The sequence below is a fragment of the Ascaphus truei genome, chromosome 21, assembly GCF_040206685.1.
Source record: "Ascaphus truei isolate aAscTru1 chromosome 21, aAscTru1.hap1, whole genome shotgun sequence".
Classification (NCBI taxonomy): Eukaryota; Metazoa; Chordata; class Amphibia; order Anura; family Ascaphidae; genus Ascaphus; species Ascaphus truei.
In genome coordinates, this window is record NC_134503.1 from 2,188,253 (window position 1) to 2,211,487 (window position 23,235).

At 52.7% G+C, this 23,235-nt stretch overlaps 1 protein-coding gene across 1 annotated transcript; it reads left to right on the forward strand.

Moving 5' to 3' along the window:
* Positions 1-1,517: 1,517 nt before the first annotated feature.
* Positions 1,518-22,173, forward strand: BCAP31 (B cell receptor associated protein 31). The gene is made up of 8 exons (XM_075578377.1): positions 1,518-1,644; positions 2,571-2,682; positions 6,660-6,760; positions 6,917-7,061; positions 11,084-11,219; positions 11,877-11,997; positions 14,772-14,872; positions 21,396-22,173. Exons 2-8 carry the CDS (start codon positions 2,591-2,593, stop codon positions 21,432-21,434), a joined length of 735 nt encoding a protein of 244 aa, XP_075434492.1. The 5' UTR covers positions 1,518-1,644; positions 2,571-2,590; the 3' UTR covers positions 21,435-22,173.
* Positions 22,174-23,235: the final 1,062 nt, after the last annotated feature.

The window sequence follows — 23,235 nt, forward strand, 5'->3', positions numbered from 1 at the left end:
TGGCGCCGTGTTTTTTATGTTGTAGTTTTTTTGCATGTTCTTGTATAGCGCTGCTAATTGTATGCAGCGCTTTACAGAGACATGTTGCAGGCACAGGTCCCTGCCCCGTAGAGCTTACAATCTATGTGTTTGGTGCCTGAGATAAAGTGACTTTCCCAAGGTCACAAGGAGCCGACACCGAGAATTGAACCAGGCTCCCCTGCAGCAATCTCAGTGTCATCTCTTTACTCACTGAGCCGCTCCATCTCCCTGGCATGATGACGGGATGTGACGTCACGTTGCCATGACAATGGGATGCCTCATGGCGCCACGATGTCATGTCGGGGACAGACATATACGGCTAAATCCTAAATACAAAGGAGGATCAAATAGTGTCTGAGGTTTCACAGCAGATAGGAGAATGGGCAGCCACGGGGGGCCACAGGGGACCCGGGGTTCTTATCTGCCGTATAATTCTTTGTTTCTATGGTTCAAATTCTATAATACGTGACATAAAAAGCCCCACGCGTCCTTATGTGGCATGAGCCCTATACATTTGTTAAAGTGAAACTTGGAGTTGGGAGGGGTTTCATTTCCACTGGCTGCTCCCTTCTGCGTGATGTCACGGTGGGGGGGGGGGGGGTTGGGGGGGGTTGGGGGTTGGGGGGGGTGGGCGAGGGAGAATAAGGGGAAACAAAACACTTGATTGACAGACACTTCCCCATTCAGAGGCCCATAAGAAATGTAACTGGCCGTCTGTGTGAGCCTGCGCCATTAAACACACCTGCAATTATATTGTGAGCTCTCTGGGATAGGGATCCTTTGTCCCAATGTTTTTCTTTACTTGATGTTGCTTTTTTATCATATTCCTGGCAATCTAACTGGTGTATTACTGCAATAAAGCGCTGTGTGTGATCAGGTAGGTAGGTATTCTCCGTAAACGACATTGCTTCATCTTCTACAAGGTAGGGAGCGATGCGTTGAGGAGGCCAGTGGCAGGATGTTAAATACGTCCTCTGGTGTTTGTTTCCATGCTTCGTAATTGTTGTCCTGCCATTGGGTTCCTGGCTAATTTTCCAGTTCTGTCGCCACGGGAACAAACACTCCCCATTTTTCATCCGGGCTGGTGACCGGCGTTGGCTGGGTTGTGTGATCAGGGCTGTCTATATAAAGTACACTCCCATAGCGACAGATCTAGACCAAGACAGACATTTCTATAACTCTGCCTTTAAGGACTCTATTTTAAAGTCTGAAATGACCAATATTAACATTATTAGTCAATATTAAGTTATTTCCCTCCCAATTATTTGTCAATAATTAGTCAATTAGTAATAATTAGGTATACAGTAATTAGTCAATTAGTAAAAAAAATGACCATTAGTCAATTATTAATCAATTATTAGTCAATATTAAGTTATCCCCCCTCCCTCCCCCCTCCTCTTGCCTCCAGTGGTGAGATGGGACCACCTTACTAAAACCTGTACTGTTTGTGCATACAATAAAGTTTATATTGGAAGGGGAAAAAAAACAGTGTTTTGCGTCTAAAGCCTCGTTGTGAGTTGGCTGCTGGTGTACACGTCAGCGGAAGGCGGAAGTGAAGGCTAGAGAGTGTGTGTGCCGCCTCCAGTCAGTTGGCAGCGGAAGGAGACACAGGAGAAGCGAGAGGTGGTTATGGGCGCTCTCACACGCTCAGGGCGGTGATTAGGTCTCTCCCGGGCAATGCATGCTCCGACTAATCCCCACAGTATCATTGTATACCAGGATCCTGAGACTGACCCTGCACCCCCACCCCTCCCCCAGTGTGAGCCTGCACCCCCCCCCGTGTGAGCCTGCACCCCCCCCCCCAGTGTGAGCCTAATCCTCCCCCCTCCACCCAGTGTGAGGCTGCACCCTGATCCTGCACCCCCCCCCCCCAGTGTGAGCCTAATCCTCCCCCCTCCACCCAGTGTGAGGCTGCACCCTGATCCTGCACCCCCCCCCCCCAGTGTGAGCCTAATCCTCCCCCCTCCACCCAGTGTGAGGCTGAACCCACCTACTCTCTTCCCCAATGTGAGGCTGCACCCTGATCCTGCACACACACTGCCAGTGAGAGGCTGCACCCTGACCCCCCATCTCCACCCCCCAGTGTGAGGCTGCACCCTGATCCTGCACACACACACTGCCAGTGAGAGGCTGCACCCTGACCCCCATCTCCACCCCCCAGTGTGAGGCTGCACCCTTTTTTTAATATTCTGGAACTTTTAAATCACACTCCTTTCTCGCCTTATTACCTCCATTATAGTTACACTTTGCTATCAGACAGTGATAGATTATCTGTTTGCATCCTTTCCCTCAGAACCTTTCAGGAGGCCAACAAATGAATGACATCTGCTCTAATTTGCAAAGCAAATCCCTGTTCCTTCCTATTCCATGTAAACACTGGTTTTGTTATTACACACAGGATTTAAACTCTGAAGTAGGTACACGAAACTTTAGCCAAATGCGTACGACCTAAGAGCCATTGATACACGGTGTGAGGCAGTTAACATTTTCTTAATCGCGTCCCATCCCAGAAGGGTCACATGACTTGATTTGGTTCTTTGTTGCTGCAGGTTCTCGGACACACTGAAGGATGAGTCTCCAGTGGGCCGCCGTTGCCACCTTCCTCTATGCCGAAGTGTTTGCCGTGCTGATCCTATGCATTCCTTTCATTTCTCCCACAAGGTGCGAGGTTTCTGCGCTTATCCTTATTTTTTTTACGGTGGGCAGGGACTTTTGCCCTAGACCTGTTACTGTGAGTTTAAGCTCTCTGGGCTGAATTGGGGGGTGGGGGTGATTCTGAAAAGTAATGTATTACCTAATTCCTGCCTTTTTAGCATCTGACATATAGCTCAGCATTTAGTGCTAAAAATATGTATGGTCTATAAATGTACCAGTCATGTATGGTAACTAAATCCTCTCCTAGCCGTTGAATTCTCTGCACCCATGAAACGTAATGTGACGCAGATATGCACGTGGCTGCCATTCGCCTATAAGCTGTGAGACCTCAGACCCTATTTGACCTTTTGGCTTACACTCTTATTTAGGATTTGGCCTTATGTCTATCCCAAGCATGTCTGATTTTCCCTTACTGTATCAGCCCCTTCCACCTCTGTTGGGAGGCTGCTCCATGAAGCCACTACCCTTTCAGTGACTGTCTTCATTTATATAGCGCAATTAATGTACATAGCGCTTCACAGTAGTAATACATGTGACAATCATATACATAACAGATAATGCAAATAACAGATCATGGGAATAAGTGCTTCAGACAAAAATTAATATTTAGGAAGAGTCCCTGCTCCGAAGAGCTTACAATCTAGTTGGTAGGTAGGAGGAATGTACAGATACAGTAGGAGGACGTTCTGGTAAGTGCCTCTGCAAGGGGCCAAGGTTTAGGTATCAGGTGTATAGTATCAGCCACGGAGCTACTCATATGCTTCGTTAAGGTGGATAAGAGGGTGCTAGTCGGATATTGAGGGGAAGGGCATTCCAGAGGTGTGGGGCCGTCAGTGAGAGGTTTAAGGCGGGAGAGGGCTTCAGATACAAAGGGGGTAGTGAGAAGACATCTGCAGGGGAGACGCCGAGACAGATTTAGGAAAGAGTAGGGTGATTCTGGCAGCAGCATTTAGGATAGATTATAGGGGAGACAGGTGAGAGGCAGGAAGGCCGGACAGCAGGAGGTTACAGTAATCGAGACAGGAGAGAATGAGGGCATGAGTCAGATGTTTAGCAGTCGAGCAACAGAGGAAAGGGCGTATCTTTGTAATATTGCGGAGGAAAAAACGACAGGTTTTGGATACGTTTTGAATGTGAGAGGAGAGTAGTGTGTGAACCCTAGGCAGCATGCTTGGGCTACTGGGTGTATGACAGGACCTACAGTAGAGCAGTAATGTGGAAGGAGGTAGTGGGGCAGGTTTGGGAGGGAGTATGAGAAGCTCTGTGTGATTAGGTACTTCCTCACACTTCCTGTTATCTTCCCTTCAGCGTCAGAGAATGACCTTCTCTAGCTTCTCTCTGGGATTGCTCCAACCTGATTTAACTCGGCATTACTATTTTTGCATGGTGTTCGCCCCTCTCTCCTGGTGCGATTCCCCGTGCTGTATCTCCTGGCAGAGGGGGAAGTTGTCATTTTCTGACACTCCTGAGAACGTGGATAATCTAAGTATAGTAAAGTACTTGGCAGGATTGTGCAAGTCTCGCAGAACAGCCGCCTGCGACTTCTTTTTCTAAAGTCCCAAACATGAGGCTTTTTTGGCTAATGCTTTCAGTCAGCTGTTTAAACAAGTTATTTCCATCCAAAGTGGTTTCAAACACGTCGGCTGAATTCACCCTCACACATTTCCCATGAACATGTACATCAGGGGTGACCCATCCAGTCCTGAGGGGCCACAAACAGGTCAGGTTTTCAGGATCTCTCTGCTTCAGCAAAGTTGGCTCAGTCAAAGATAGCCACTGGTTGAACCACCTGTGCTGAAGCAGGAATAAACCTGACCTGTTGGTTGCCATTGAGGACTGAACTTGGCCACGCGTATTTCCAGTATTATAGGAGGGAAGATTACTGAGTATTTGTTGTGATTAAAAAACAAAATGACTTCTTGGTGGTAAAATATTAGCAGTTTTGTTGATTTTAAGGATCCGAACCTTTTTGGTGAAACCTGACTCGGTGCCAGGATGGGGTCCCAAGCTCTGCTGCCCCTGACATTGGGGTTAATATACAGATTTGCACGTGCCAGGCAGTACGAGTCGTTGCAATGTCTGCGTATTGCATGATTCCCATCACAAGACCTTGGATGCATAGTAGTATGTGTCCCAGAATGTAAAACTGAATACAAACCTATATATATCTCCGCGGGGCCTCTGCATCTTAGCGCGGAGAATCTCAGGGGCGCACGGATTCCATATTTAACTTCTTTTTTTGTCATTGAAACTTTGATTAAAAGAACTTGATGTAGCGAGTAACAGCTGAAGTGTTAATCCGCTTTGTTCACTGGCGAGAACGTGTTGCTCAACTCCTGGAACCTTCTAGTTGGCATTTCCCTTATCTGCCTCGCCCAGCTCCTACCCAGACCCCGATCCCCACACTGGCTTCCCATATCCTCTAGCATTACATTTAAAACCTTCGTAATGGCTTGGAGGTCTCAACGACCCCCCACAAATTTCAGCCCTCACCCCCCCCCCCCCATATATACCTAAACACCTATGTTCTGCCCACGACATCTGCCTTTTCTCCCACCTTATTACCTCCTGTCACTCCCGCCTGTAAGACCTCTCCCGGGCTGCCCCCCTCTCTGGAATTCCCTCCCACATACCATCACTCTCCCCCAGCTTTCAGGTGTTTAAGCCCACTCACCTTACCTCCAACATCCGACTCCCCTCCTCCTCCAACATCCGACTCCCCTCCTCCTCCAACATCCGACTCCCCTCCTCCTCCAACATCCGACTCCCCTCCTCCTCCAACATTCGACTCCCCTCCTCTTCCAACATCCGACTCCCCCCCTCCTCCACTCCCCCCCCTCCTCCTCCACCCCCCCTCCTCCTCCACCCCCCCTCCTCCTCCACCCCCCCTCCTCCTCCACCCCCCCTCCTCCTCCACCCCCCCTCCTCCTCCACCCCCCCTCCTCCTCCACCACCCCCCCTCCTCCTCCACCCCCCCTCCTCCTCCACCCCCCCTCCTCCTCCACCCCCCCTCCTCCTCCACCCCCCCTCCTCCTCCACCCCTATTTTGATCAGCTGTGTGGCTGGACCAATCTCCCCCCTATATAACATCCCCTCCCCAAACCTTAATGGCTTCAGCTGTCAGACTGGGCCACACTCTAACCTGAGCCGCACCTTATCCTACAATGAGCGGCCGCCTCACCTTCTTGTTCCCTCATTGTCCCTCGTTCCCGCAAGGTGCGTTAGCTCTCACGCGCAGCGCGTCCTTACCTCTCTATCTGTATGTGCGTTTGTTCTTATTTGTATGGAACTTTATGATGTATACCAAACTCTGTACCCCACTGCAGAATATGTTGGCGCTTCACAAACAATAAGTAGCTGTACCCGGCGTAATATACGCCATTCTAGCGGGCCTTAAAGGTTAATAATGACACATGCCAGACCCCATGACGTTTGGGCACACAAAGGGTTAAATGGAATTTAAATGGCCATCCAATAAGAAGCCACAACTGATGTTGCATCTTCCTATTGCCCTGAGATGTGGCAGCCATTTTGTTCCCCCTGAGGGAGATTTAAACCCAGCACCTTCGCCAGTAAGTATCTTTGGGACAGGGGGTCCCGGGAGCTGGAAATAGGGGTGTTTTTGCTCAGGAGGATCCCCCCCGATTCCCACCCTATTAAAAATACAAAAATAAACTGGGGGCTAAAAAAATGGTGAGGAACTGCTCCCTGAAATCCCTGTCCTGCCCTCACTTCTGTGCTTTGTACCCAGCGATGTCGGGAAAGTATTCCTGCGGAGTAATGTAAAGCGAGAGCGGGGGCCGGTGTAACCGGAGGGAGGTTTAGGGGGAGCCAGCAGATCTGACCATTTCAGGGGGGCACGAATAATACCCCCACATTACTTGTATGCCACAGCAGACATGCAAAGGTAACTGCCCTCGCAATGTGGCTTCTGAGTACGGGATGGGTTACACAGTAACGATGTGGGCCTCTTTCTCCCTCAGATGGCAGAAAATCTTCAAATCCCGCTTGGTGCAGATGGTGGTGACGTACGGGAACACGTGGTTTGGGGTCCTGATCGTTATCCTGGTGCTTCTGCTGTTGGGTAAGTATGTTTGTGGCAATTGGTGCCTTCTAAGCAAGTAGGGCTTCAAATCTCCATCTCTCCATCTCTCGCCTATCACTGGGCTATGCCCTTCAGGCTGCTCCAGGGGTGAATGGGTTAAGGGCCCCTGGTAACCGCAGTGTTTCCTCCACTCAGACGCGGTCCGTGAGATCAGGAAGTACGGGGTCGGGGAAAACGTGGACCTCAAGAACAACCCCGTGGCTGTGGAGCACATTCACATGAAGCTGTTCCGGGCCCAGCGGAATCTTTACATCGCCGGCTTCTCCCTGCTGCTGTCCATGTGAGTATCGCTCGCCCGCCCCTCGCCCGCCCCTCGCCCGCCACTCGCCCGCCCCTCGCCCGTCTCAGCACTATTACAAAAACGCTGGCTTTCAGGAGAACACGGATCCTAAAATAATAGGCAAACGCCCTTCACATCTCATTCTTAAAAGGTTTGTTGTACGAACGGAGTGGAAGAGCTGCTTTCTAATAAGTGGCCCATGTTTACTAAGCGGAGACACCTGGCCAGTCCCCCCTCTCCCCCCCGATGCCTGGGGACTCCCCGGCTCTCGGGATATTTTGCTTTGTATTTGTGTGTGCGCCAGTGCACATTTTGCCAGACTGGGGATACGGAGTTGTCCCCGAACGTCGCGCACACAGGAGCCACGGGGGCCATGCAGATAACATGGGGGATAGCACGGGGGGCCGTGCAGATAACATGGGGGATAGCACGGGGGGCCGTGCAGATAACATGGGGGATAGCACGGGGGGCGGTGCAGATAACATGGGGGATAGCACGGGGGCCCGTGCAGATAACATGGGGGATAGCACGGGGAGCGGTGCAGATAACATGGGGGATAGCACGATAAGTATCGGGAAGGGAGTGTGGCAGGGAGACACCGTGGCAGGAGGATCAGGGAGGGAGTGCGGCAGGGAGACACCGTGGCAGGAGGATCAGGGAGGGAGTGCGGCAGGGAGACACCGTGTCAGCAGGATCAGGGAGGGAGTGTGGCAGGGAGACACCGTATCAGGAGGATCAGGAAGGGAGTGTGGCAGGGAGACACCGTGTCAGCAGGATCAGGAAGGGAGTGTGGCAGGGAGATGCCGTGACAGCAGGATCAGGAAGGGAGTGCGGCAGGGAGACGCCGTGTCAGCAGGATCAGGAAGGGAGTGTGGCAGGGAGATGCAGGGTCAGGAAGGGAGTGCGGCAGGGAGACACCATGTCACTATGATCAGTGAGGGAGTGCGACAGGGAGACGCCGTGTCAGCAGGATCAGGAAGGGAGTGCGGCAGGCAGACAGTGTCAGCAGGATCAGGAAGGGACTGCGGCAGGCACAGTGTCAGCAGGATCAGGAAGGGAGTGTGGCAGGGAGATGCCGTGACAGCAGGATCAGGAAGGGAGTACGGCAGGGAGACTCCGTGTCAGCAGCATCAGGAAGGGAGTGTGGCAGGCACAGTGTCAGCAGGATCAGGAAGGGAGTGTGGCAGGGAGATGCCGTGTCAGTAGGATTAGCAAGGGAGTGTGGCAGGGAGACGCCGTGTCAGCAGGATCAGGAAGGGAGTGCGGCAGGGAGACGCCGTGTCAGCAGGATCAGGAAGGGAGTGTGGCAGGGAGATGCCGTGTCAGCAGGGTCAGGAAGGGAGTGCGGCAGGGAGACACCATGTCAGCAGGATCAGGAAGGGAGTGCGGCGGGCAGACAGTGTCAGCAGGATCAGGAAGGGAGTGCGGCGGGCAGACACCATGTCAGCAGGATCAGGAAGGGAGTGCGGCAGGGAGACACCGTGTCAGCAGGATCAGGAAGGGAGTGCGGCAGGGAGACACCGTGTCAGCAGGATCAGGAAGGGAGTGCGGCAGGGAGACACCGTGTCAGCAGGATCAGGAAGGGAGTGCGGCAGGGAGACACCGTGTCAGCAGGATCAGGAAGGGAGTGCGACAGGGAGACGCCATGTCAGCAGGATCAGGAAGGGAGTGCGGCGGGCAGACAGTGTCGCCAACGTTTTTCACAGCAACGGTGAAGAATTGTTGAAGACATGGTATTGGGAAGAAAAAGGAATCAAAATCAACGGTAACTATTTGTCGCCTGCGGCTTTGACATGTGGCAAAAATAACAAGTCCAGGAGATCTCCCTCCAGCAACAAATTGGAGAACGCGCTGAAGCGAGGAAGCATGTGACCTCCGTTTGAATCTCGGCAACAACAAAGTGATGTTAAACAGATGTGTCAAGTCTGCAAAGGCTGAAATAAGTGGCATAGATCTATATTCAGAGATTGCCCACCGTGGCCGGGGGGTGACGGTGGATGGGAACCTTTTTAGTAGGAAATCCATAGGCGAATTAAGATGGGTTGGGCGCGCCTTTGGGAGAAACAAGACCGTCTTTGAAAGGAACCTTCACCTGTGCCCCAGGAGGACGGGTGGAGCCACCTGTTAAGTAGGGATATCCTTAAAACCTGACCTGTTGGTGGCCCTTAAGGACTGGAGTTGGCCGCCCCTGGCCGAGAGCATTAGATGGGGTAGTGTGGCTCAGCCGCTGCAAGTATTTCCAGGAACCAGTCCTGTTTTCTGGGCCTCTGTTGGAGAGGCCTTTCTGCTCGCTCCCCAGGACCCCCGAGCCCGGCTGTGTCCTGTGCTCCTTACACTGCCCTCCCTGTATAACACCACGTGACTGTCCTGTGCGCCTTACACTGCCCTCCCTGTATAACACCACGTGACCGTCCTGTGCTCCTTACACTGCCCTCCCTGTATAACACCACGTGACCGTCCTGTGCTCCTTACACTGCCCTCCCTGTATAACACCACGTGACTGTCCTGTTCTCCTTACACTGCCCTCCCTGTATAACACCACGTGACTGTCCTGAGCGCCTTACACTGCCCTCCCTGTATAACACCACGTGACTGTCCTGTGCTCCTTACACTGCCCTCCCTGTATAACACCACGTGACTGTCCTGTGCTCCTTACACTGCCCTCCCTGTATAACACCACGTGACTGTCCTGTGCTCCTTACCCTCCCTGTATAACACCACGTGACTGTCCTGTGCTCCTTACACTGCCCTCCCTGTATAACACCACGTGACTGTCCTGTGCTCCTTACACTGCCCTCCCTGTATAACACCACGTGACTGTCCTGTGCTCCTTACACTGCCCTCCCTGTATAACACCACGTGACTGTCCTGTGCTCCTTACACTGCCCTCCCTGTATAACACCACGTGACTGTCCTGTGCGCCTTACACTGCCCTCCCTGTATAACACCACGTGACTGTCCTGTGCGCCTTACACTGCCCTCCCTGTATAACACCACGTGACTGTCCTGTGCGCCTTACACTGCCCTCCCTGTATAACACCACGTGACTGTCCTGTGCGCCTTACACTGCCCTCCCTGTATAACACCACGTGACTGTCCTGTGCTCCTTACACTGCCCTCCCTGTATAACACCACGTGACTGTCCTGTGCTCCTTACACTGCCCTCCCTGTATAACACCACGTGACTGTCCTGTGCGCCTTACACTGCCCTCCCTGTATAACACCACGTGACTGTCCTGTGCGCCTTACACTGCCCTCCCTGTATAACACCACGTGACTGTCCTGTGCGCCTTACACTGCCCTCCCTGTATAACACCACGTGACTGTCCTGTGCGCCTTACACTGCCCTCCCTGTATAACACCACGTGACTGTCCTGTGCTCCTTACACTGCCCTCCCTGTATAACACCACGTGACCGTGTGTATCGGTTTGTGTCTGCGCTGTCGGACAGTTAACCACTTGCCGCGTCCCCTGAGGGGTTCGCGGCGACGTCTCGCCAGACCGGCTGCGGCACACTGCGCCAGTACTCTGGCATCGTCTGCAGCTGAATGTGTTCATGCCATTGTAACCCCTCCTGCACCAGAGCCGGCGGTCGCGTGCCGCAATCTGCTGCAGGCCCGTTCTGGTGCTAATAGGGTTACAGGCGAGCTGCGGGTACCGCATATCTCCTGTAACTCTACTGCCCTGCAGAGGGCGCTGTTGGAAAGCAATCCTACGTACTGTATATTCATATCTATATGTGACCCGTCCTGAGATACCATTATATCTACATATAGGGAGGGGGGCACGGGTCGTTTGTGGGTCGGCTCTCGTTGAATTTTTTTCTTATCCTGTTGGAGGGATTTGCAATGCATTTCAGTCCTCCGGCAGTTAACAAGTTAATCGGTTTTGTCCATGTCCAGCCGTGAATCCCCCCGGTATTCCGGTTTCTGTCCCTGCTCCCACCCGCCTGCATTATAACCGCCACACGCCTGCAGGGTGGGTGTTTCCTCTAACCCCGGGGTAAATCCTTCCCCCCGCAGTTTGCTGAGACGCCTGGTCACCCTGATCTCCAAACAGGCCACGCTCCTCGCGTCCAACGAGGCTTTCCGGAAGCAGGCCGAGAGCGCCAGCGACGCCGCCAAAAAGTACATGGAGGAGAACGACAAACTGAAGAAGGTATCAGCCCGCGCCATGTGCCCTGCGCCCCGCGCCCCTCCCAGTGCTAATCTCATTAAGCAGAGCCCCTCCGCCCGTGTCCCGTGGGACCTTGGGGTACCACAAAGGGGGGGGGGGGGGTCCATGCTTGCGAGTGACTGATTCATATAGCAGCTAGAGGTCTTGTCATGTACGTTATAGGATATAGAAGGGTTTATGTACGTAGTGTAGTTAGACTGTAAGTTCCCACAGTCCCTAAAAGGTCCCATGTCACTTTCTCTGATCCCACAGAGAACCCTCTTGTATGGTCCGTTTGCAGAGTTAATTTAAGCTAATTAGCGGAAATGAAGTTCTGCGTACCGCTGACTTTTACATCAGGACTGTGCCCGTTCTTGCAGGTTCCCCTGTTATATTGTATATGGCATGCACAGCCTCTCCTGAGCACGCTCTGACATCGCCTGCGGGGGGTCCCGTTACAGCGGTGCAAATACAGAGGTCAGAGGGAGGTGGGAGGGCTTCCGAACCACGTCTCCGCCACGGGGCCCAGTGACGCTGCAAAGCATGGCAGCGAAACGGTTAAAAGCCACGTGGACCAAATGTTTGTCGTTTCGTAGCGGGGAGCCTGTGGCCTTTACAGAAGGCCGCACTTAACCCTTTACCGAATCTCTCTCCCTGCAGGAGCTGAAAGCCGCCGGGGTGGAGGTGTGCGACCTGCCGGACACCAATGCTGAGGAGGACAACAAGAAGCTTAAAGCGGAAGTGCGCAAGCTGCAGGAAGAGCTGGAATCCACCAAGAAAAGTAACGTGCTCCCTGCACTCCCTGCGCAGCGCCATTCCAGTATTAACCTGCACTCCCTGCACTCCCTGCGCAGCGCCATTCCAGTATTAACCTTCGCTCCCTCCACTCCCTGCGCAGCGCCATTCCCGTATTAGCCTTATGCTGCATGGAAGGCGGCCTCACTGCATTATCTGTTAACTCGTGGTTATTTAACTAATTGGGGGATTGGCACGTGAGGCGCCCTCACTCTCGGCCTCACCCACTCGGCCTCACCCACTCGGCCTCACCCACTCGGCCTCACCCACTCGGCCTCACCCACTCGGCCTCACCCACTCGGCCTCACCCACTCGGCCTTACACATCTCATCAATGTGTAACTGGATAGATTGGGGATTCCTGCTCATGTACTGTAGGTCATTTTATACTTTCACCGCTCAGAGACCATTCTGACAATGAAGTGTGTGTGTGTGTGTGTGTGTCCGGGTGTATACCCCTCGCCTGTACCCCCTCGTTGGCAATTTAATCATTCTCTGGCCACATTAAAACGAGATGAATGCCCGTCCTTGGGCTCCGTGTATCTGGTCCCCTGCCCTCTAGAAACGCCATCGTTCCACTGTGCTGAGCAGGGATGCACGAGGAACATGGTCGGGTGCCTTCCGGATGTGCCTGCACTGTGATAAACAGAACTTCTCCCCTGTTCTAAGTGACCTTCAGCAGGGACGTGGTCCATTAATAGCACTGCTGCTGACACCAGTGTGATAAACTCCCGGGCTGCCCCAAGGGGATCCTGCTGATATCTATCCTTACACTACGGAGGCAAACCTGCATATTCCAACATCATTCATAATCCGCCTGAAAGGCGCAAAATAAGCACATTGGGTCTCTGTGCATGTTAGCGTGTGTGCCCAGGGAAGGGAGGATAGTGGTAGCGTGTGTGCCCAGGGAAGGGAGGATAGTGGTAGCGTGTGTGCCCAGGGAAGAGAGGATAGTGGTAGCGTGTGTGTGCCCAGGGAAGGAAGGATAATGGTACCTTGTGTGCCCAGGGAAGGGTGGATCGTAGTAGTGTCCACAGGGAAGGGAGGTGTGTGTGTGTGTGTGCGCGCGCGCGCCTAGGGAAGGGTGGATAGTGGTATTGTGTGTGCCTAGGGAAGGGAGGATAGTGGATGCGTGTGTGCCCAGGGAAGGAAGGATAATGGTACCTTGTGTGCCCAGGGAAGGGTGGATCGTAGTAGTGTCCACAGGGACGGGGGTGTGTGTGTGTGTGTGTGTGTGTGTGTGTGTGTGTGTGTGCACACCTGGGAAGGGTGGATAGTGGTATTGTGTGTGCCTAGGGAAGGGTGGATAGTGGTAGCGTGTGCCGAGGGAAGGGAGGATAGTGGTAGCGTGTGCGCCCAGGGAAGGGAGGGTAGTGTTAGCGTGTGCGCCCAGGGAAGGGAGGATAGTGGTAGCGTGTGTGCGCCGAGGGAAGTGGTAGCGTGTGCGCCCAGGGAAGGGAAGGGAAGGTAGTGGTAGCGTGTGTGTGTGTTCCCAGGGAAGGGAGGGTAGTGGTAGCGTGCGTGCCCAGGGAAGGGAGGGTAGTGGTAGCGTGTGTGCCCAGGGAAGGGAGGGTAGTGGTAGCGTGTGTGCCCAGGGAAGGGAGGGTAGTGGTAGCGTGCGTGCCCAGGGAAGGGAGGGTAGTGGTAGCGTGTGTGCCCAGGGAAGGGAGGGTAGTGGTAGCGTGTGTGCCCAGGGAAGGGAGGATAGTGGTAGCGTGTGTGCCCAGGGAAGGGAGGGTAGTGGTAGCGTGTGTGCCCAGGGAAGGGAGGGTAGTGGTAGCGTGTGTGCCCAGGGAAGAGAGGATAGTGGTAGCGTGTGTGTGCCCAGGGAAGGAAGGATAATGGTACCTTGTGTGCCCAGGGAAGGGTGGATCGTAGTAGTGTCCACAGGGAAGGGAGGTGTGTGTGTGTGTGTGTGTGTGTGTGTGTGTGTGTGTGTGTGCGCCTAGGGAAGGGTGGATAGTGGTACCTTGTGTGCCCAGGGAAGGGTGGATCGTAGTAGTGTCCACAGGGACGGGAGGTGTGTGTGTGTGTGTGTACACACCTGGGAAGGGTGGATAGTGGTATTGTGTGTGTGCCCAGGGAAGGGAGGGTAGTGGTAGCGTGTGTGCCCAGGGAAGGGAGGGTAGTGGTAGCGTGTGTGCCAAGGGAGGGTAGTGGTAGCGTGTGTGCCCAGGGAAGGGAGGGTAGTGGTAGCGTGTGTGCCCAGGGAAGGGAGGGTAGTGGTCCCTGCTAGTTTCGGGTAACGTTGGTTACCCTTTATCAGGAAACCTCTTTACCTCACATTTGTTTCTTTTGAGAACCGGCTTTTGCTCTCAAACGGTTTGTTTTCTTGTAAGTTTCCAGTCGGTCGCATTGCCTTTGTGTCCCAGCTTCAGCGTAATGTAAGCCCTGCCTGCATTAGTGTGTGCATATCAGCACCTTGATCTTTCTGTAAGTTCACTCCGGGGAGCCTATCGCATTGTAGGACTATGCCTGTCCAATCATTTCCGCCCCTTTCTGACCGCAGAGCTGTATATTTCTGCGACCCCAAAAAGGATGAAAAGCTGAAATACTCCCCCCCCCCCCCCCTTCATGCGGTCCCCCCCCCCCTTCATGCAGTCGTCCCCCCCCCACACTGCTAATTGAAACCTGTACACCTGATCTGTAGCCCCTACCAGAAGGCTCGGCCCACAGCAGAGGGATGAAGTGATGGATGTCCGGTGACCTTCGGGGTCACTTAACCCTGGTGTTGCAGAATAACTTGTGTCCCTTCCCACAGCTCTGCACAAGTCTGACAGCGAGGTGATTGCCATCAAGAAGCAGTGCGAGGGGCTAACCAAGGAGTATGACCGCCTGATGGACGAGCATGCCAAGCTGCAGGTAAGGGGGTCTCCTCCTCCCCTCCGTGGGATGGCCTGACCGCCGCCACAACTGCACCCCCTCCCCGTCAAACGAAATGTGCCGCAGTAACAGTGAAACAGATGTGATGGAGTATTCCCAGCCCCTAAACTCCGGCGGCTCGAGGCGTTCCCTCTCTAACTAACCCCTGTTTTTGTACAGGATTGGAATGGGGGGGGGGGGTTCCCCAGAACGGAACCGCTCTATTTCCAGCTCCAGGAACCGCTCCGTTTCCCAGATACTCACTGGCGGAGTTACCGTTATTACTTCCTGGTTTTTAAAGGGCATTTAAATGGCCGTCCAATAGGAAGCCACAACAGATTATGCTGCAGCTTCCCATTGGCCTGAGATTTGGCAGCCATTTTGTTTCCCCGGAGGTAGATTAAAATCCAGTAAGTATCTCTGGAACTTGGGGGGGGCCCTATAGCTGAAAGTGTAAATCAGGGGGGGATCTCCAGTTCCCACGCTGTAATATAAAAAAAAGTACAGCTAAACCCCGTTATAACGCGCCTCGCTATACCGCGATTCGGTTATAACGCGGTTTTCCCATGGCTCCCGTTTAAAAAAAAAAAAAAAAAAATTTTTTAAATTTTACATTTTTTTTTTTTTTTTTTTGCACACACTGCACACACTGCACACACTGCACACACTGCACACACTGCACACACTGCACACACTGCACACACTGCACACACTGCACACACTGCACACACTGCACACACTGCACTCACTGCACACACTCACTGCACACACACTGCTCATTGCTCACACTGCACACTGCTCACACTGCACACACTGACACACTACACACACGCACACTGCACACACACTGCACACACACTGCACACACACTGCACACACACTGCACACACACTGCACACACACTGCACACACACTGCACACACACTGCACACTGCACACTGCACACACACTGCACACTGCACACACTGCACACACACTGCACACACACTGCACACACACTGCACACACTGCACACACACTGCTCATTGCTCACACTGCACGCACACTGCACGCACACTGCACGCACACTGCACGCACACTGCACGCACACTGCACGCACACTGCACGCACACTGCACGCACACTGCACGCACACTGCACGCACACTGCACGCACACTGCACGCACACTGCACGCACACTGCACGCACACTGCACGCACACTGCACGCACACTGCACGCACACTGCACGCACACTGCACGCACACTGCACGCACACTGCACGCACACTGCTCATTGCTCACACTGCACGCACACTGCTCATTGCTCACACTGCACGCACACTGCTCATTGCTCACACTGCACGCACACTGCTCATTGCTCACACTGCACGCACACTGCTCATTGCTCACACTGCACGCACACTGCTCATTGCTCACACTGCACGCACACTGCTCATTGCTCACACTGCACGCACACTGCTCATTGCTCACACTGCACGCACACTGCTCATTGCTCACACTGCACGCACACTGCTCATTGCTCACACTGCACGCACACTGCTCATTGCTCACACTGCACGCACACTGCTCATTGCTCACACTGCACGCACACTGCTCATTGCTCACACTGCACGCACACTGCTCATTGCTCACACTGCACGCACACTGCTCATTGCTCACACTGCACGCACACTGCTCATTGCTCACACTGCACGCACACTGCTCATTGCTCACACTGCACGCACACTGCACACTGCGCACACTGCACACACACTGCACACTGCACACTGCACACACACTGCACACTGCACACTGCACACACACTGCACACTGCACACTGCACACACACTGCACACTGCACACTGCACACACACTGCACACTGCACACACACTGCACACTGCACACACACTGCACACTGCACACACACTGCACACTGCACACACACTGCACACTGCACACACACTGCACACTGCACACACACTGCACACTGCACACACACTGCACACTGCACACACACTGCACACTGCACACACACTGCACACTGCACACACACTGCACACACACTGCTCATTGCTCACACTGCACACACACTGCACACACACTGCACACACACTGCGCACACACTGCGCTCACACTGCGCTCACACTGCACACACACTGCTCATTGCTCACACTGCACACACACTGCTCATTGCTCACACTGCACACACACTGCACACACACTGCACACACACTGCTCACACTGACACACACTGCTCATTGCTCACACTGACACACACTGCTCATTGCTCACACTGACACACACTGCTCACACACTGCTCATTGCTCACACTGCACACACACTGCTCACACACTGCTCATTGCTCACACTGCACACACACTGCACACACACTGCACACACACTGCACACACACTGACACACACTGCACACACACTGCACACACACTGACACACACTGCACACACACTGCACACACACTGACACACACTGACACACACGCACACACTGCACACACTGCACACACACTGACACACACTGCACACTGCACACACACTGCTCATTGCTCACACTGCACACACTGACACACTGCTCATTGCTCACACTGCACACACACTGCTCACACTGACACACACTGCTCATTGCTCACACTGACACACTGCACACACACTGCACACTGCGCACACACTGCACACACTGACACACTGCTCATTGCTCACACTGCACACACACTGCTCACACTGACACACACTGCTCATTGCTCACACTGCACACACTGCACACACACTGCACACACACTGCACACACACTGCACACACACTGCACACACACTGCACACACACTGACACACACTGACACACTGCACACACACTGCACACACACTGCACACACACTGCACACACACTGACACACTGCACACACACTGCTCATTGCTCACACTGCACACACTGACACACACACACACACACACACACACACACACACACACACACACACACACACACACACACACACACACACTACACTTATACATAAATCAGCCTTACCTTACCTTGGGGATGATTTTTGAGGCATGTGGCTGCAGGGTGGGGGTGGTGCTGCGGTGGAGGGGGATGATGGCTGCTGCGGGGGCCCCCGATGCTGCGGGGGCTGGTGGGATGGCCCGGTGCAGCGCGGGGGGGCATGGGGGGGGGGGGGAGGGCAGGACGACCCTGCGCTACGGCAGGGCCAGGGGGCCCTGTATTGCGGCGCGAGGCCCCTGTGCTGCGGCGGGGGGAGCCGGACCGGAGGGGAATCCCCCCTCCCATCTCCTGTCACGCGGTGGCAGGGGGAGCCGGAACCGGAGGGGAATCCCCCCTCCCATCTCCTGTCACGCGGTGGCAGGGGGAGCCGGGACCGCGGGTAAAAACACTGATGCGGCGGCCATTTTTTTTTTTTTAATTAGCGTGACTCCGTTAGTAACGCGGTGGTCTCGGGGTGGACCCCGAGGACCGCGTTATAACGGGGTTTAGCTGTAGTAGGAACTGCCCCTTTAAACCTCAGTGTATAAAAGCAATGCTTCAGCGCAGTATGTTGTGGGCCCCTGTGTCAGAGCAGGGGGTGACTCCGTGCTGCGGTCACCGGCGCTACGCGTTCGTGTCCGGTGTACACTAAATGCAGCGCGCAGTATTTCCAAGGATGTCGTGCGCCTTCTCTTGGTACCCGGCAAGGTCGGCACCATCTGGGCCCCCAGCCCTATACTGGGGCAGCGTGCGGCCTATAGGTGCCAGGATTTAGGTGCGGCCTATAGGTGCCAGGATTTGGCAGCTAGAAGTTAAAGCAGCAAAGCATCTGCAATCTTATGGGGTTTTTTTTTTTTCATCTGTTCTGTTCTATTCGATAAGTGACTTTATTTATTTAACTCATTTTTAAAGCATGCTTTCATTTCTTTTGAAGGCTTCAGCCCACCTCCCGAGCAGTGCAAGATCTTTGCAACACTTTCCTGTGTGGGATAATTTGTTGCCAATGTTCCCTACAGTTTGATCTGCAAACTGTAACAGATAATGTTACCTTGGTAATATAAGGATATATTGTAGCTGCTGAGTTACACTGATTGAAGCAGCCATTATGTGAGGCCCACAATCCGGAATTTGACAGATTAATAACAGGAGCAGCAAACGCGTGCCAGCTCAGGTCAGAATGCAGACTTGTCGCATGTTTTACTCGTACAAATAAGAAAGTTGGCGCGTGTTATTGCTGCATTAAAGCAGCGCACCGCGGGACGCCCCGATAACGGTAATACTCTGTCAGGTTTTCATTGTATAACGCACGTTTAGTTAACCGACAAAAGCAGTTTAACAATATAACCGTTACTTGCTGCAGGGGTGAGCTAACTGGGGGGCGCAAGACATTTCTGGGGGGGCGCGGTGTTCAGAGCTTCAGTCACGCGTCTCTATGGCAACGTGGCGTCAAATGACCCCGTTGCCATGGAGTCGTGACATCACATGAACCCACAGCGTCATTTGATGCAACAGAGGTGAGGTATCAAGTCACTGCTGTATAGCGGCTCCCGCTTCCTGACCGGGGGGGTTTCTCTCTAACCGTAGAGGTAACTTTCTTTTTTTTAAATTATTTTTAAATGGTATGAAATTCTTTGTATGTTTAGTATGTAATGCAGGGGGGTCCACTCCCCCACCCCTCCACCTCCACCTCCCCACCTCCACCTCCACCTCCCCACCTCCACCTCCCCACCTCCACCTCCCCAACAGGTTGGGTTTTCAGGATATCCCTGCTTTAGTCCAGGTGGTGCAGTCAGACTTGTGCTGAAGCAGGGAAAGCCTATAAACCTGACCTGTTGGTGGCCCTTAAGTACTGGAGTTGGCCGCCCTATCCCATCAGTTGGAGATTGAGCCTCTGATTGAGCCACCTGTGCTGAAGCAGGGATATCTTGACAACGTGTTGAGGACGGTGTTGAGCCCCCGATGTAATGTTATCTGCAGTAATTAGTATTGGGTAATACTCCTCCTTGGTCTCTGCTGTATTTGAGGCAGGTGTACGCAGCGCTGACTCACACGCCGCACTTCCTTATCCTGCCTCAAGGACTCGTCCCTCTGTGTCCTAGTATAGGGGTGCGGTCAGGGGGAATGCAGCCGCCTACGTGCAGCCTGTCCTGTCGGCTTTTTAAAGTCACGAGCTCCGAGCCAGAGTTCAAACGCATCCAGAGTTGGGCAAGCGCCTGTAATAAAGATAAGCCAGGAGGAGGGACTTCTGTTACCGTAGCGATGCAGTTATTACTCCAAAGGCCTGGGCTGTCCGCTGGGAATGGGGAATGGCTCCCGCGGGTGTAACTACATATGTACCCGCACAGAGGCTCCTGTACAGCAGAATGGCACGCTGAAATACAATATATAACTGTACAGCAATTCTCTATACGCCGCCTGACTTACAAAGCAGTGTGCGTTGGATCTGGAGAGAACCCTTGTTACCAAATCGGTCTGTGTTTGCGGGGTAGTGACTGGTATCTAAACTGAACAACTAAACCAGCTGTGGCAGGGGTTCCCTGGTCTTTGGCTGAGCCACTGATTGAGCCACATCAATCCCTGCGTGTCCAATAACCTCGTTCACAATACAATCCTGTGTAATTACTGCACACTCGGCCTCATCAGTCCCTGTGAGTCCGGGAACCCCAGTCACCATGCATTTGCAGTGAGAGGTACCGTGGTTATTTTGGGCGCTGCAGCCGGCTTATAGTTGAGCAGTAAGGCCGCAGCAGTTGGCTGAGTAGGCTACGTGGAAGTCTTGGTTTTGTCTCACAGCTTGGCTCTATAAATAGAATATAGAGCGCAGTTCCCCCCCTCCCCCCAGACTCGCGAGGCGAAACATTTCATGCGCTTCACATCTCCCTCATTAAAATTTCATGGAATATTTAATAATGAAGTCTGCACAATGTTTTGGCGTTCCCCTCTCCCCATCAAACATCACTGACCGCGAAAGATCTCCGTCCCTGATCTGCTGCGCGGTCCTCTATCAGTGAGGAAGGGACGCTGGGAGAGCCCCGTTTCCTCTGCAGTCCGGGCACAGTGTATGGCAGTGAATACGCTGCTTTGGGGGGTGTTGGGGCTATTGATCGTTGGCAGGGAGGATTCTGTGGCCTCCAGAGAGTAATGATCATGGAGCAAAGAAGCCATTTAATGTTGAAATTAAACAGGAGCCCCCTCCCGGACCCGCCTTTTCTCTGCTCCACATTCTTACAATCCAATGATGTCCTTCTGGTTCTCCTGCCAGCGCTGGCACTGACGGCGTAACCAGGGTGTGTAGAAGAATTCGTCAGTTTTCGGGAAACCTGCAAGTGCGGGAGGGCACGAAAAGAGCCTGGGACTTTGTAGCAAGTGCGGGAAACAGGACGTGCGAGCGAGCCAAATGTGCTTACCTGCACGGTGTGGTCCAGCACTTGGTAGCTATAGATCTGCTACATACTGACTTTTATCCGGTATATTATTATCCCCCTGCTAACATACGACCACCCCGATTTGTTCATACCCATCTTTGGTTTCTCTGATTCCCAACAGGCACTCAGCGATGGGCACAAGGACAAGAAGGAAGAATGAGCAGCTGCTGCTGAGCCGGGGAGATCCCCAAGAGTTCTCCTTCAGCAGATGTCGTCGTCTTCGTCATAATATTTTCGTGGTGGCTGAAAGGTCGATGTTCCCGAGTAGCATATCGTGCTGACGCGCTCTTAGCGTCACTCTCGTGCTTGTGAAAGTGTTTGCGCTGCAAGCGCCCTCCCGACACTATCTCCATGTTACTTTCCCCTGCTAGCTGTTGGTAAGCGCCTCCGGCATACAGACTTTGTTTACAGAGAGAACTATAGCGGCCCAGTTAAATCAATGCAATCTCTTTAACCCGTTTATTCTGTTAGTTACTTTATTTGCTCTGCGGCCGTAATACGAGGAGAGATTTAATTTTTAGGACGTCTTTTCTTTGCGATCCAAAGAGCTTTAAAATATAATTGCAGATTTAACACACGGCTGTACTTGTAATAATATCTTGTTCTGTCCCCTGAATCTGCTCTCACTTCTGCTTCTCTGGCTCACTGGTCCTGTCTATATTATACGATTCCACATCTTCTACAATTTAAATCGACGGTTATTGTATGTAATAAAATAGACATTCATCCCATCTCCTATCTCACAAGGTCATGCGTGCTGTTTATAACCTTGTCACAAAGGTACTGTTGGCTGTCATTTTCTGTTGTGTATTTTCCAGCGCGCTGCTTGGCGAATGCTCTGCATTTAAGTTGTGTTTTTGCAATTAAAGGATTGGGCTGGAAAAACGGCAAATGGTAAACTTCCTGCGGAGAAATGTTTTTTTTTTTTGTGTAACCCCTTTTCTGCTTGATGTCCCAGCAATCCGCTGCCTGTAAGGGTCACGTCTGTATCTGTGGCACATACATGGACACATTAGCAAGTGTCATTGTGCCCGATTTGTATGAATGCTACAACACTACAAGCCCCTTAGTTCATGTTGAGCCTTTCAATGCTTGGTCCTGTGTAATAACAGTCTGCAGCAGCTTTCTTATCGAGTGCCTGGTCTCTGCTTGGTCACGGCTGCTGGCACGTCTTCCCTAAGGTACAGTGGATGTGGGGGGGAGAGGGGATGGACAGGTAGCATGTGTAAGAGTTTCTTGGTATAATGTGTGTTCTATTCACCCTAATGAGCAGTACTAGTATTAATTACAACTGCTATCCTTGTTATTTGCACAGAGTTGTTGCACTAAGTTAAATATTAACACGGAATGTGCAGAAGTAGCTTACGTTTGGTAACTATGTAACGAAGTCTTCCGTGTTTCTCTGCCGTTACAGCGGCACCGCCCTGGTTTTTACCGAGTGGCATTCCTTAAATGTGATGCCTGGCAACGGGATAGGGGGAAAAAAAGATTCACAATGGCTCTGTCGGCCCAATTCATAGTGTGAAAATATTCCCTTTACTTTGAGACTTTCAAAAGTTATTAAAAGATGGTTTTAGTTTTATTGCCAGAAACAGCCTGTTTCTACCAGTACACGCTAGATTGGGTTAGGTCTCTAAGTGGGACTCCACCAGCGCACTTTGTACACAGATCACAGGTTTCACGTGGCTCTCAGTAGGGTTCCGTGTCACTGTTTTGCACCGTGTCACATTGCGTTACATTGCCCAGCTGCTCACAACACCTCTGTACCCGAATAACGTTTCCTCTGTGTGCCAATCTTTGCAGAGTAATCTCTTCCATGCTGGGGACGGGAGTATACAGCATGTACACCTTGTACGTTTTCCAGCTCTGCTGCGGGTTTTAAAGGTTCAGACACATCTCACACACACGAATTAAAGGTCTGTCCCCATATAGTGTGTTATTGTCTGGCATCACACACTGAC